General features: G+C 40.8%; 1 protein-coding gene across 1 annotated transcript in view; it reads right to left on the reverse strand.

Annotated features, from left to right (window-relative positions):
* The window catches only part of LOC126155481 (uncharacterized), a 330,938-nt gene that overhangs the window by 223,198 nt on the left and 93,091 nt on the right, over positions 1–14,649 (reverse strand). The window contains 1 exon segment of the mRNA XM_049916231.1: positions 10,560–11,013. Within this exon segment, the coding sequence (XP_049772188.1) occupies positions 10,560–11,013 (454 nt within the window).

The raw sequence follows: 14,649 nt of genomic DNA on the forward strand, positions 1-14,649 counted from the left end.
GATGCAAACACCTATAACAAAGAAAACGGCAATTATCAGATCAAAGCAAAATAAGCAATCGATTCAAACCAGACGAAGCACGTGAAAAAGGAAGGGCACCCGTATAAATACGGACGGAGCGCCTGACGCATAGCAATGGCTACGTGGTAAAGCTTAACTGCTAAGCTTAGACTCGAACCAAACTACTGTAGCTGTATCATTCATTCGACCTAAATTGTGTCTCATATTACAATGGACAAACTTTGTTTCGATTTGGAGGTGCGGCCTAGAACTTTTCTCTCCCCTTGAATTTCGAGTCTCAAATTTCAGGTGCGGCTTAGATTCGGGAAATTTTTTTTTTCCTCTATTTCGAGTCTCATTTTTCAGGTGCGGCTTAGATTCGAGTAAATACGGTAACCTAAGGACATCACACACACCCATGCCCGAGGCAGGATTCGAACCTGCGACCGTAGCAGTCCCGCGGTTCCGGACTGCAGCGCCAGAACCGCACGGCCACCGCGGCCGGCTACAAAGCTGTTCATCATGTGAGTACTCACAAGTAAACTTACTCTTACGACGACAAAAACCTAATCACTGGAGAAAACTAGCAAAAAGGAATGCATTCCTGTACATTTCCAGATGCAAGTAATTGAATTATCAAGAGTCTCTAACTCAGAATATATTGTATGAAGAGAGGTGATACAGCAGAGATCATATTCCAAAATGAGAAAAGGAGGATCCGTATTTCCCCAGTAGGACTTCCACAAGAACAGCCTACAACAGGGTGTCTACGTGGACAAGAAAAAAACATTCCCGGATTTCCCGGTTAAAAACACAATTTCTCCCGGATGAAATTACGTATAAAGCGGGTGAAAATACATCCGTGTTAAGTAGCAGTACACTTTCCCTCGGAGCTGTAAAACCTATCAGTCCTTTGAATCGTAAAGGTCTTATACCGGCGGAGGACGTCCCAGCATTTAAGAAAATGAAATCTAGGAAAAACAATGCGTTTGGAAAGTCGTTTGATGCCAGACAATATGCACAGAGTTTATTTTCGTATTGCTAAAGTATATACACAAATTCCACAAATTACAGCACGGTAGCTTCCGAAACTCTAAAATAGAGATTGCGTTGAGCGATGCACTTTTGTCAGCCAGTCATAGTTCATGTCACGTGATCTCGCTAGCGAATGACGGCAGTTATTCAGAGCACGAGGCCTACGAGAAAGACAGGCCGCGGCGCATACGTTACGAACGTGGGCCGAGCTCGCTCAACTCAGCAAAGTGCGTTTCTACAGCGGTTAACTCGTAAGTAGATGTGTATGTACGAACGAGAATTGCATCGTCTATTGGCATCCACTGATATTAGTCCTACAATGATAGGAAGTCCGTAGGCCTACTAACAGGCTCTAATTTGGCAATTAAAATCGTGCCAAAATGATTATCAGTTGCGTAGAAAAGTCGAGGTGTTCTGGCATGAAGAGCCTTGTGACATTACCCAGTAACACATTATGTACATTTTTTTGAAGGTCAATTACACTTTTTGCCATCGATCGCATAATTTTTATCTATGTAAAAACAACATTAAATATGAAAACTAACTTGAAGCTAGGTCTTTTTTTAGCGTGTGTTACACGTTAAGTCATATCAAATACAAACGTGCCGGTAAAATTTTAAATAGTGGCATAAATGACTTATCTTCTCGGCCCGACATTTTTCAAATGGCTGATCCTGTTACGTTTTGAATGAGAGTTATAACGCCCTGTGATTTAAGAAATTCACTGCACATTCTCACACGTAACATAAATAATCTTGTGTGGAAATTTCCTTTGAAAGTAACGCATCTCAAGCCACTATTCGTAATATTTTCTGGCGATCTGTTAGAAATGTAAACAATTGTGACGTCACACACATCGAATGCACGTTAGTTGTTACGGACGTACTGCATAATCTTCGACCTAAAGCCTTTGACACTTAATGGTGTCGGTAAGCTGGTCTGTGCATTGTGTAAATTACCCATTTTCTATGCAACTAAACTTTTATTTTGGTGTTACTCTCTGATTTGTGTTTAATTGCTGCAATATTATTCAGCAGTAGTGGACTAAAGTTCTTTGTCAGCGTATCAGATCTTACACGTCACATTCTAAAAAATTCCCGGGTTTTTCCCGGATTTGTCCCGGATGAAAAAATTCCCGGGTTTTTCCCGGAATTCCCGGATGTCCCGGGCCGTATACACCCTGTACAATGTCCCCTGCTAACTTTCATCTATAAATATTGTCTCACAAGTATGACAGTCACTTATACTAAAATTCTTGGCCCCTTCTGTAGTCATACTGGTATTTAGCTCCAACCTTGGACGATATACATCAAGTGTGAATCATAATGTGGGGGCATGCCAAATGGTCGCACTGTTTGCAAGAAACTTATTAATATCAACTCCATAATACGAAAAGCAATGGTTTCGTATTGTGGTGAATCTGGAACAGCAAAAAATAAAAGGAGGGGGGGGGGGGGGGGGTGCCAGAGAACTCTAAAAGAAACATGACCTTTTCTAGGGAACTGAAAATTGTTGTTGTTGTTGTTGTTGTTGTTGTGGTCTTCAGTCCTGAGACTGGTTTGATGCAGCTCTCCATGCTACTCTATCCTGTGCAAGCTTCTTCATCTCCCAATACCTACTGCAATCTACATCCTTCTGAATCTGCTTAGTGTATTCATCTCTTGGTCTCCCCCTACGATTTTTACCCTCCACTCTGCCCTCCAATACTAAATTGGTGATCCCTTGATGCCTCAGAACATGTCCTACCAACCGATCCCTTCTTCTGGTCAAGTTGTGCCACAAACTTCTCTTCTCCCCAATCCTATTCAATACTTCCTCATTAGTTATGTGATCTACCCATCTAATCTTCAGCATTCTTCTGTAGCACCACATTTCGAAAGCTTCTATTCTCTTCTTGTCCAAACTATTTACCGTCCATGTTTCACTTCCATACATGACTACACTCCATACAAATACTTTCAGAAATGACTTCCTGACACTTAAATCTATACTCGATGTTAACAAATTTCTCTTCTTCAGAAACGCTTTCCTTGCCATTGCCAGTCTACATTTGATATCCTCTCTACTTCACCATCATTAGTTATTTTGCTCCCCAAATAGCAAAACTACTTTACTACTTTAAGTGTCTCATTTCCTAATCTAATTCCCTCAGCATCACCCGACTTAATTTGACTACATTCCATTATCCTTGTTTTGCTTTTGTTGATGTTCATCTTATATCCTCCTTTCAAGACACTGTCCATTCCATTCAACTGTTCTTCCAAGTCCTTTGCTGTCTCTGACAGAATTACAATGTCATGGGCGAACCTCAAAGTTTTTATTTCTTCTCCATGGATTTTAATACCTACTCCGAAATTTTCTTTTGTTTCCTTTACTGCTTACTCAATATACAGATTGAATAACATCGGGGAGAGGCTACAATTGTAAATAGCCTTTCGCTCCCTGTATTTTACCCCTGCCACCTTTAGAATTTGAAAGAGAGTATTCCAGTCAACATTGCCAAAGCTTTCTCTAAGTCTACAAATGCTAGAAACGTAGGTTTGTCTTTCCTTAATCTTTCTTCTAAGATAAGTCGTAAGGTCAGTATTGCCTCACGTGTTCCAGTATTTCTACGGAATCCAAACTGATCTTCCCCGAGATCGACTTCAACTAGTTTTTCCATTCGTCTGTAAAGAATTCGTGTTAGTATTTTGCAACTGTGGCTTATTAAACTGATTGTTCGGTAATTTTCACATCTGTCAACACCTGCTTTCTTTGGGATTGGAATTATTATATTCTTCTTGAAGTCTGAGGGTATTTCACCAGTTTCATACATCTTGCTCACCAGATGGTAGAGTTTTGTCAGGACTGGCTCTCCCAAGGCCGTCAGTAGTTCCAATGGAATGTTGTCTACTCCGGGGGCCTTGTTTCGACTTAGGTCTTTCAGTGCTCTGTCAAACTCTTCGCGCAGTATCGTATCTCCCATTTCATCTTCATCTACATCATCTTCCATTTCCAAAATATTGTCCTCAAGTTCATCGCCCTTGTATAGACCCTCTATATACTCCTTCCACCTTTCTGCTTTCCCTTCTTTGCTTAGAACTGGGTTTCCATCTGAGCTCTTGATGTTTATACAAGTGGTTCTCTTATCTCCAAAAGTCTCTTTAATTTTCCTGTAGGCAGTATCTATCTTCCCCCTAGTGAGATAAGCCTCTACATCCTTACATTTGTCCTCTAGCCATCCCTGCTTAGCCATTTTGCACTTCCTGTCGATATCATTTTTGAGACATTTGTATTCCTTATTGCCTGCTTCATTTACTGCATTTTTATATTTTCTCCTTTCATCAATTAAATTCAATATTTCTTCTGTTACCCAAGAATTTCTACTAGCCCTTGTCTTTTTACCTACTTGGTCCTCTGCTGCCTTCACTACTTCATCCCTCAAAGCTACCCGTTCTTCTTCTACTGTATTTCTTTCCCCCATTCCTGTCAATTGTTCCCTTATGCTCTCCCTGAAACTCTGTACAACCTCTGGTTCTTTCAGTTTATCCAGGTCCCATCTCCTTAAATTCCCACCTTTTTGCAGTTTCTTCAGTTATAATCTACAGGTCATAACCAATAGATTGTGGTCAGAGTCCACATCTGCCCCTGGAAATGTCTTACAATTTAGAACCTGGTTCCTAAATCTCTGTCTTACCATTATATAATCTATCTGATACCTTTTAGAATCTCCAGGGTTCTTCCATGTATACAACCTTCTATCATGATTCTTAAACCAAGTGTTAGCTATGATTAAGTTGTGCTCTGTGCAAAATTCTACCAGGCGGCTTCCTCTTTCATTTCTTAGCCCCAATCCATATTCACCTACTATGTTTCCTTCTCTCCCTTTTCCTACACTCGAATTCCAGTCACCCGTGACTATTAAATTTTCGTCTCCCTTCACTACCTGAATAATTTCTTTTATTTCATCATACATTTATTCAATTTCTTCGTCATCTGCAGAGCTAGTTGGCATATAAACTTGTACTACTGTAGTAGGTGTGGGCTTTGTATCTATCTTGGCCACAATAATGCGTTCACTATGCTGTTTGTAGTAGCTTACCCGCATTCCTATTTTCCTATTCATTATTAAACCTACTCCTGCATTACCCCTATTTGACTTTGTATTTATAACCCTGTAATCACCTGACCAGAAGTCTTGTTCCTCCTGCCACCGAACTTCACTAATTCCCACTATATCTAACTTTAACCTATCCATTTCCCTTTTTAATTTTTCTAATCTACCTGCCCGATTAAGGGATCTGACATTCCACGCTCCGATCCATAGAATGCCAGTTTTCTTTCTCCTGATAACGATGTCCTCTTGAGTAGTCCCCGCCCGGAGATCCGAATGGGGGACTATTTTACCTCCGGAATATTTTACCCAAGAGGACGCCATCAATATTTAATCATACAGTAAAGCTGCATGCCCTCGGGAAAAATTACAGCCGTAGTTTCCCCTTGCTTTCAGCCGTTCGCAGTACCAGCACAGCAAGGCCGTTTTGGTTATTGTTACAAGGCCAGATCAGTCAATCAACCAGACTGTTGCCCTTGCAACTACTGAAAAGGCTGCTGCCCCTCTTCAGGAACCACACGTTTGTCTGGCCTCTCAGCAGATACCCATCCGTTGTGGTTGTACCTACGGTACGGCTATCTGTATCGCTGAGGCACGCAAGCCTCCCCACCAACGGCAAGGTCCATGGTTCATGGGGGGGACTGAAAATTAAGAATCTGTTTTTGGCAAAAGTTGCGTCTCATAATTTTTTTTGTTTCTAAATGATTAGCCAGATAAACATTGTTGTTTGTGGGTTATGGCATGGGCCAATGTTAACCCTACGTATTAGGTATGGGCACAGTGACTTGCATCCTTTCTAGTTTATGTTCAATTTCTTGCCGCCTTACTGAGTAGGGAGACAGCACATGCCAGAGTTTTATCTGGCTTGGGTTTCAAGTGGTTGTCATCATAGTACATGGCAAGTTCCTCAAGAGTACATGTTATGTTGCATTCTACTTCTTCAAATGTCACTCCCTGTGCAGCAACAGCTGTGTCATCTGTGTTGTTAAGAACTGGGTTCCACTGTTGAGTGGCTGATCACTGGCATATGGTGTGAAGAAAAAAATGCTTTTGGTGATAGGTGCATCCAATAACCAAGCTGCTGCTACCACTGCTTGTGTGCATGCTGCACGGTGCTGCTCGCAACCCTCAAAGGCACCATCCCAATAAGGATGTTTTCCATTGCTTGGAGCAACACCTTCTGGAAACCGATAGTCCTTGTCCACAATTAATGGACAGAGGTTTTACAAGGACTAGACAAACTCCACAAACAGAGGACATGATTCATGAAACTGTTCACCAATCACCTCAGCGTAGTACCCATGATATTGCAAAGCAGTTCCAGTTATCTGTAAGACTGGTTGTTGAAGTGTTGCACCACGAAGAACTGCACCCATATTATTACACATAACCTCAACACTATCACACACAAGACTGAATCTGATGAGTACAGTCATGTGAATGGCTTTTGTACCAAGTGGAAGATAACGAACATTTTATAAATACGATAATATGGACTGACAGCTCTAGCTTCACTCGTGAAGGTATTTTCTACCTCCATAAGAGCCACTACTGGTCGGAACACAAAAAAATGTGGCTTTCAGGCACACTTTGGCATAAACATGGAGGCTGGAATCATGGAAAGAGTGGTTTTTGGCCCTTACCTACTGCAGGACAAGTTGAATGTGTCCCTGTAGCATATGTTTCTTTGCAATACAAGGATTGTCCGTAAAGTAACATCTCCAACAAGCTCCCATCACGATGGAGCAAGCTAGCTTCAATCTGACAACTGTGCCATGTTCCTTGCTTCCCACACCACTATTCTCGCCAGCCCCCACTTCTCTGTGATGCTCATTCTCGGCACAGCAACCGTTAACGATGGAAGGAAAAATCAACGGTCCCACCACATGAAAATTGTGTTCTGTGATTCAATTTCTGTGGTTTAAGGGGTCAACCCATACTGAAATCCATTGCCAGCTGACCAATGGGTATGGAGAAAAGTGTATGGACGTAAAAAATATGTGTAAATGGTGTAGGGCGTTTGCAGATAGTCATACAAACATGCACAACTAGGCCAGCAGCGGGCGTCCATCAGTTTTGGACAAGACAGTGACAAAAGTAGAAAAAGTTTTGCTTGTGGATCGGCGTGTGACTGTGCCAGAGATTACCAAACTGGTAGGGGATGTCTCTAAGACTACTGTGGACAAGATTTTGATGGACGTTTTGAAGTAACACAAGATGTGTGCAAGGTGGTTATTTCTATAAACTGTTTGCCTGCTGCTGTTGTTAAAGTATACCATGCATGGCAAACTGGAGCCATTCAAAACCACAGCCGAGGCAACTACAAAAGACTACGGAGATGTGTACATGTGTATAGACATGCAACGGTTGAGCAACTGACTGCCCAGATGACCAAGTGGCTACCATCAGTCTCTCTTCCATCACCATTCAAGCAAACGTGGCTGCATATGGGCCTATGCAGCAGGTGCCTGGTTCATGCTGATTGTTGTTCATCGGTGATGAAGGCTGTACGCTAGTACCATGACTGGACATCCACTGAATGACAACAGGTGGCATTTTGAGATGACAGATGGCTGCTGGCATTTGCAGCATGAAATGCCTGAAAGCAAACACCCGGCAAGGATCCAGGCCAGAGGAGGGAGCATTTGGTCTGGGAATGACGTAGTGGCAGTCCCTGTGTGACCTCATCATTCTGGAAGTACAATGGAACAACACAAGTATACATCTGTCCTTGGGAGCTATGTCCACCCCTGCATGCAGTTTGTTTTTCCTTTGCACAATGGCATCTATCAGCAGGATGATGCAGCATTTCATACAGTTCACAGTGTACATATTTGGTTTGAAGACCGCCAAGATGAGTTCAACGTACTCCCCTTGCCGCCAAACTACCTGAATTTAAACCAACTGAGAAACTGTGGGACCACCTCGCTCAGGCTGTTCGCACCATGGATACTCAACTGAGATATCTAGTGCAGCTGGCCACGGCACTGGTTTTGGCACGACTCCACATCTCTGTTGGTACCTTCCGGAACCTCAAAGACACTCTTCCTGCACATCTTGCAGTGTTGTGCACCGCAAAAGGTGATCATTCAGTTTGACAGCTGGTCACATTAATGTGTGTTGACAGAGTACTCATCTTATGCTTTCCTAGTGTTATGTTCTTTGATAGCCAACTATTGTCTGCATGATTGCTAACATCAACTGTTAACAGCAATTGTTTTCCTTGCCACTATTTTTCTTAACATAACATCAGTTTGGCACCTGGCTTCTCATATACAAGAGCTATATTTTCTGTACCTTTTGTACGATTTCTTTGCGCATCAATAAATTAATTTGCAACCAAGACTTTCCACAATTCATTACGTGCTTATTCTGAATCCTCATCTACCTCATATATATGAAAATATTTCGCTATTAAGTGAAGACAGACCTCTGTGGCTGAGCAGTCTAATACAACTGACAAGTGGCAGGTGCTACAAATTGTTTTGCAGTGATAGTGGTAGATACCAATTGTAGCATATTTCGAGTTGTGGTTTCTTTCATGGAGATTTGTACAATCTTTATCACTCCCTCAGTCAAAGTTTTCCATTTTATGTGACCCACAAATTTAGACAGTCTAACCCAAAAGCAGTTAATTAGCATGTTCAGAGCTTAAGGTAACATAGTACATGGGGACACTGACCACTCCCCAGTTAAAGAACCCAACCCAAACCATTTCTTAAAGAGGTCAACACTATTTAGTGACAGTGGGGAGGAGGGATTGTAGCAAAGAGAATGTTTGTGGACACAGCATAATCACCCACTTCCACCTATCGAAACTATGACGAAGACAATAAGGCTCGAGAATAATAGTGCCTATGCAATGTTATGGGAAACTACTAACAGTAGCCCGCTGGGTGGATTACTAAGGATGTTGAGACATAATATTGGTGAGGAGAAAACTGTTGGTTGGTTGGCTGGTTGATTTGGGGGAAGGGAGCAAACAGTGAGGTCATCATTCCCATAAGATTAGGGAAGGATGGGGAAGGAGGTCAGCCATGCCACTGCAAAGAAACCATCCCAGCATTTGCCTGAAGTGATTTAGGAAAATCATGGAAAATCTAAATCAGGATGGCTGGACATAGATTTGAACCATCATCCTCCAGAATGTGAGTTCAGTGTGCTAACCATTGCACCACCTCACTCTGTAAGAATAGTGGGAGATGGCAGTACACAATCTGGATGGAGAAAGAGTGGTGTAGACAGAAGAGGGAATGGAAAATGTGATGTGGGGCTGTGGGAAACAGGTTAGTGGAGATTTAGGCCATATCCTATAAGAGTAAAGGATGCAGGATATGCTGTGAAAAAACGCCCACCTGAGCAATTCAGAGAAACTTGTGCTGTAAGTGATGTGAGTAATTTTCCTACAAAAAGGGGCAGAACTTGAAATGTAGTGTGAGTCTATGTTCCACATATCACAACATTTGAGGTGAATGGTTGCCTTTTCCGTATTTTACATATTGTTCCATACAGGAATTTCCATTATTATCAGCCATGAATTCTCATTGGTTGAATAAGTATCAGAAAGTGAATTTCACAAACAAGTATTATAGACCACACCATACTGAAAATGCAAAAATCTTATCTTTACTTTTGTCACGTGGAAAAAACACCTTTAGGTTCTTGTACCTTATTTGATGAAATAAAATCACCCAGCCCATTCAGATTGATGAAGTTTTATCATTATTTTCAATTTATCTTAAGTATAATATCAGAATTATAATGTTTCATCTGCTGCTTCATCTCAATACAGAATGTTCACCTGTGTACAGACAATTCTTTTGAGAGAAAAAAGTATTTTGAAATTTAATAGAATGAAACAGAGTTCTCTTCTTTTCACTTGTAAGACTCACCTCTGAATTTTGACAATTTATGAAAAGGATAGATTGCTACTGACCATATAGCTGAGATGCTGAGTCGCAGACAGGCACAACAAAAAGACGACAAAATACATAATCTTTCAGCCACAGGGCCTTCTTCAGAAACAGTTAATATACACATACACATTTATGAAAACACAGCTCACACACACGATCACTGGCTCTGACTCCTGGGGTCAGAGACAGTCATCATGAGTGTGCAAGATGTGTTTGCCTGTGTGTGTGTGTGTGTGTGTGTGTGTGTGTGTGTGTGTGTGTGTTTTTCGGAAAAAAGCCTTCTGGCTGAAAGCTTACGTGTTTAGCAGTCTTTCTGTCATGCCTGTCCGCATCTAACAACTATGCTATATGGTGAGCAGCAATCTATCCTTTTTATAAACTGTCATTAATCCATTATGGATTTTCCATTGTTGATCTCACCTTTGAACTATCATTCATATGTAAAAAAAATACAGTCAATTCAAATTTAAATATTGCAATGATAAATTTATACAACTGTACAAATCAGAACATACCGTAACCACAAAACGAGGACGCACAAGATCAAAATATCGTTGGAGCAGCTGCTCGTACCGCTGTGCTAATGATCTATAGCAGACAGAGATGCGTCTCTCATAGTCAGGTGGTGGACTGGTGGCAGATGTAGATGAGCTTGTAACTTCCCAAGTGCCATTTTGTGTTCTGCCTTCACGTGGAGATGTAAGATATGAAATCCCATCATTAAATCTGCCATCCCTTTCCAACTGTTCCTCACTCCGTTCACCAGGCACATTTGTTGATTGCTGATGATGGGTGCAATACAATGCGTGATGTCTAGCAGCTGTACGATGGAAAGGCTGATGGTGGTACAGATGGTGGTGATGACTAAGATGATGGCTACCTGCTGAACGGTCCCACTGAGTTGAGTGTGGTGGCACATTGGAGATTCCAGTGATCAGCTTATGGCCAAGAGGATCAAAAGCCACATACCTGTAACATAGTGCCAACAAATTTTTTTCCAGCGCCAAAACTACATTTCATATATGCAAGATGACTGCATCACAACTCAGCCTCACACACTGCCTGGAAGAAATTGGACGGAAGAGATATATATATGGCTTTTTTTTATTATTTGTAAAATATATCAATCTTTAACACACACACACACACACACACACACACACACAGAGAGAGAGAGAGAGAGAGAGGGGGGGGGGGGGGGGGGACTAGCCACGTTTAAACACTGATAATGACCACTTAGTAATTAAAACCAAGAGCAATCCTACATTTAAAAAAACAACTAACTACAACAAACAAAACTGAATGGTGTACAAACGAAAGAATTAAGACATAGCCGTAAAATATAGAGACAAGACAGGCAAGGTAAGTCAGGGCACTGCAAAACTCTTAAGCTGGAAGGCAATGGGTGAGGGGAGGAGGAAGGTAGCGATTTGAAAATGCATCAGTGGAGTGGCTGAAATGCTTAAAAAACAGAAGGGGTGAATGGAACTGTGGAAGTAACAAGAAATAGTAGACATAATAAGAGAAACAAATAGAAAAACCAATTTTTACCAGTACATAGAAATCAATCCCAAATAACCAGTAAGAGCCAGGGATTTTATACATATAAAACAAGACCTCACAAAAGTAAGTACAATGTATATTCTTAACTCAAATCACTACAATTCAAATTTAGAACCTAAAACAATACAGGATAAACAAAGATAGTATTCTCTTCAAACTTGGCAGATCAGTGGAAACAAAATATTGAAGAGTTAGTATATTAACCCAACTATAAGACTAGCTTCATTCCTAAATTTGTTATTCAATAAATACCTGGTCACCTTACATTCCCAACTCAAACTATTGCTGCTGAACATTTTTATGTTGTGTAATATAAGATGTTCCATTTATCTGATGACCACACACGTGGGGTTGTATTTGCTGGCCACCGGAGCTGTGCCAATCGAATGGATCCCATGTCTCATCATTAATGCTGAATTATGTGCCTTTTGGCCTGTGTTATTCAAACAGTGAAACAATTAAAACAATGAAGTCAGTGAAAGCAACAATGGCAAGACCAAAAGTGTTTATTTGCATCTACAGCCACGCGATTACTCTGCTATTCGCAATGAAAGTGCCTGGCAGAGGGTTAAATGAACCACCTTCAAGCTATTTCGCTACCATTCCACTCTCGAACAGAGGAAGGTGAAAAACGAGCATCTAAGTTTTTCTGTGCAAGCCTTGATTTCTCTTATTTTATCGTAACGATCATTTCTCCCTATGTAGGTGGGTGCCAACAGAATGTTTCCACAATCAGAGGAGAAAACTGGTGATGGAAATTTCATGAGAAGATACCGTCACAACGAAAAATGCCTATTTTAATGATTGCCAGTCAAATTCATGTATCATGTCTGTGGCACTACCTCCCCTATTTCGTGATAGTACAAAATGAGCTGCCCTTCTTTGAACTTTTTCGGTTGTCATCAGTCAGTCCCACGTGATGCGGATCCCACACTGCACAGCAATACTCCAGAATAGGGTAGACAAGTATGGCACAAGCAGTCTCTCTAGTAGACCTGTTGCACTTTCTAAATGTTCTACCAATGAATCAGAGTCGTTGGTTTGCTCTACCCACAACATATCTATGTGATCATTATAATTTAGGTTATTTTTAATTGTAATCCCTAAGTATTTCATTGAATTTACAGCTTTAAGATTTGTGTGACTTATCGCATAATTGAAATTTAGCGGATTTCTTTTCTACATCTACATGGTTACTCTGCAATTCACACTTAAGTGGCTGGCAGAGGGTTCATCAAACCATTTTCATACTACTACTCTACCATTCCACTCTTTAATGGCACGTGGGAAAAAGGAACAGCTAAATCTTTCCATTTGAGCTCTGATTTCTCTTATTTAATTATGATGATCATCTCTCTCTATGTAGGTGGGTGTCAACAAAATATTTTCGCATTTGGAAGAGAAAGTTGGTGATTGAAATTTCATAAATAGATCTCACTGCAAAGAAAACCACCTTTGTTTCAGTGACTGCCACCCTAACTCGCGTATCATATCAGTGACACTCTCACCCCTATTGTGCAATAACACGAAACGAGCTGCCCTTCTTTGCACTTTTTGGATGTTCTTCGTCAATCCTACCTGGTAAGGAGCCCATACTGTGCAGCAATATTTCAGCAGAGGACAGACAAGTGTAATGTACGATGTCTCTTTAGTTCGTTTGTCGCTTCTTCTAAATGTTCTGCCAACAAAGTGCAGTCCTTGTTTCGCCTTCCCCACAGTATTATCTATGTGGTCTTTCCAATTTAAGTTGCTCGTAATTGTAATTCCAAGGTATTTAGTCGAATTGACAGCCCTTAGATTTGTGCGATTTATCGTATATTCAAAATTTATCGGATTTCTTTAGTACCCATGTGGATGACCTCACACTTTTCTTTGTTTATTGCTAATTGCCACTTTTCGCACCATACAGAAATACTCTCTAGATCATTTTGTAATTGGAATTGATCGTCTGATGATTTTACTAGGCGGTAAATTACAGTGTCATCTGCAAACAATCTAAGAGGGCTGCTTAGATTATCACCTAGATCATCATAGAGTATTTTAGTACTCATGTGGAAACTTCACATTTTTCTTCATTCAGGGTCAGTTGCCACTTTTCATACCATACAGGTATCTTATCTAACTCATTTCGCAATTCGTTTTGGTCATCTGATGACTTTACAAGATGGTAAATGACAGCATCATCTGCAAACAATCTAACACAGCTACTCAGATTGTCTCCTATGTCGTTAATATATACCAGGAATAATAGAGGGCCTATAACACTTCTTTGGGGAACGCTGGGTATTACTTCCATTTTATTCAATAACTTTCCGTCTATTCCTATGAACTATGACCTTTCTGACAGGAAATCACGAATCCAGTCGCACACCTGAGGCGATACTCCGTAGGCACACAGTTTGGTTACACGATGCTTGTAAGGAACGGTGTCGAAAGCTTTCTTGAAATCTAAAAATATGGAACCATTTGACATCCCCTGTCGACAGCATTCATTACTTCATGAGTATAAACAACTAGTTGTGTTTCTCAAAAATGAGATTTTCTGAATCCGTGCTGACTATGTGTCAATAAATCCTTTTTTTTTTTTTTTTTTCTTTCTCCCAAAGTAACTCATAACGTTCGAACACAGTATATGTTCCAAAATCCTAGTGCAAATCGACATGGGCCTCTAAATCAGCGCATTACTCCTATTTCCCTTTTTAGGTATTGTTGTGACTTGAGCAACTATCCACTCTTTAGGTACAACTTTCTGTGAGCGAGTCATCGTATATAATTGCTAAATATGGAACTATTGTATCAGCATACTCTGAAAGGAACCTGACTGGTATGCAATATGGACCAGAGGGCATACCTTTATTAAGTGACTTAAGCTGCTCTGCTACACAAAAGATATCTACTTCTGTGTTTCTCATCTTGGCAGTTGTTCTTCATTGGAATTCAGGATTATTTACTTCGTCTTCTTTGGTGAAGGAGCCTCAGAAAAGAGTGTTTAATAACTTTGCTTTAGTGGCACTGTCATCAGTGACTTCACCATTGTTATCA

This window comes from Schistocerca cancellata, chromosome 2 (genome assembly GCF_023864275.1).
Source record: "Schistocerca cancellata isolate TAMUIC-IGC-003103 chromosome 2, iqSchCanc2.1, whole genome shotgun sequence".
Lineage (NCBI taxonomy): Eukaryota > Metazoa > Arthropoda > Insecta > Orthoptera > Acrididae > Schistocerca > Schistocerca cancellata.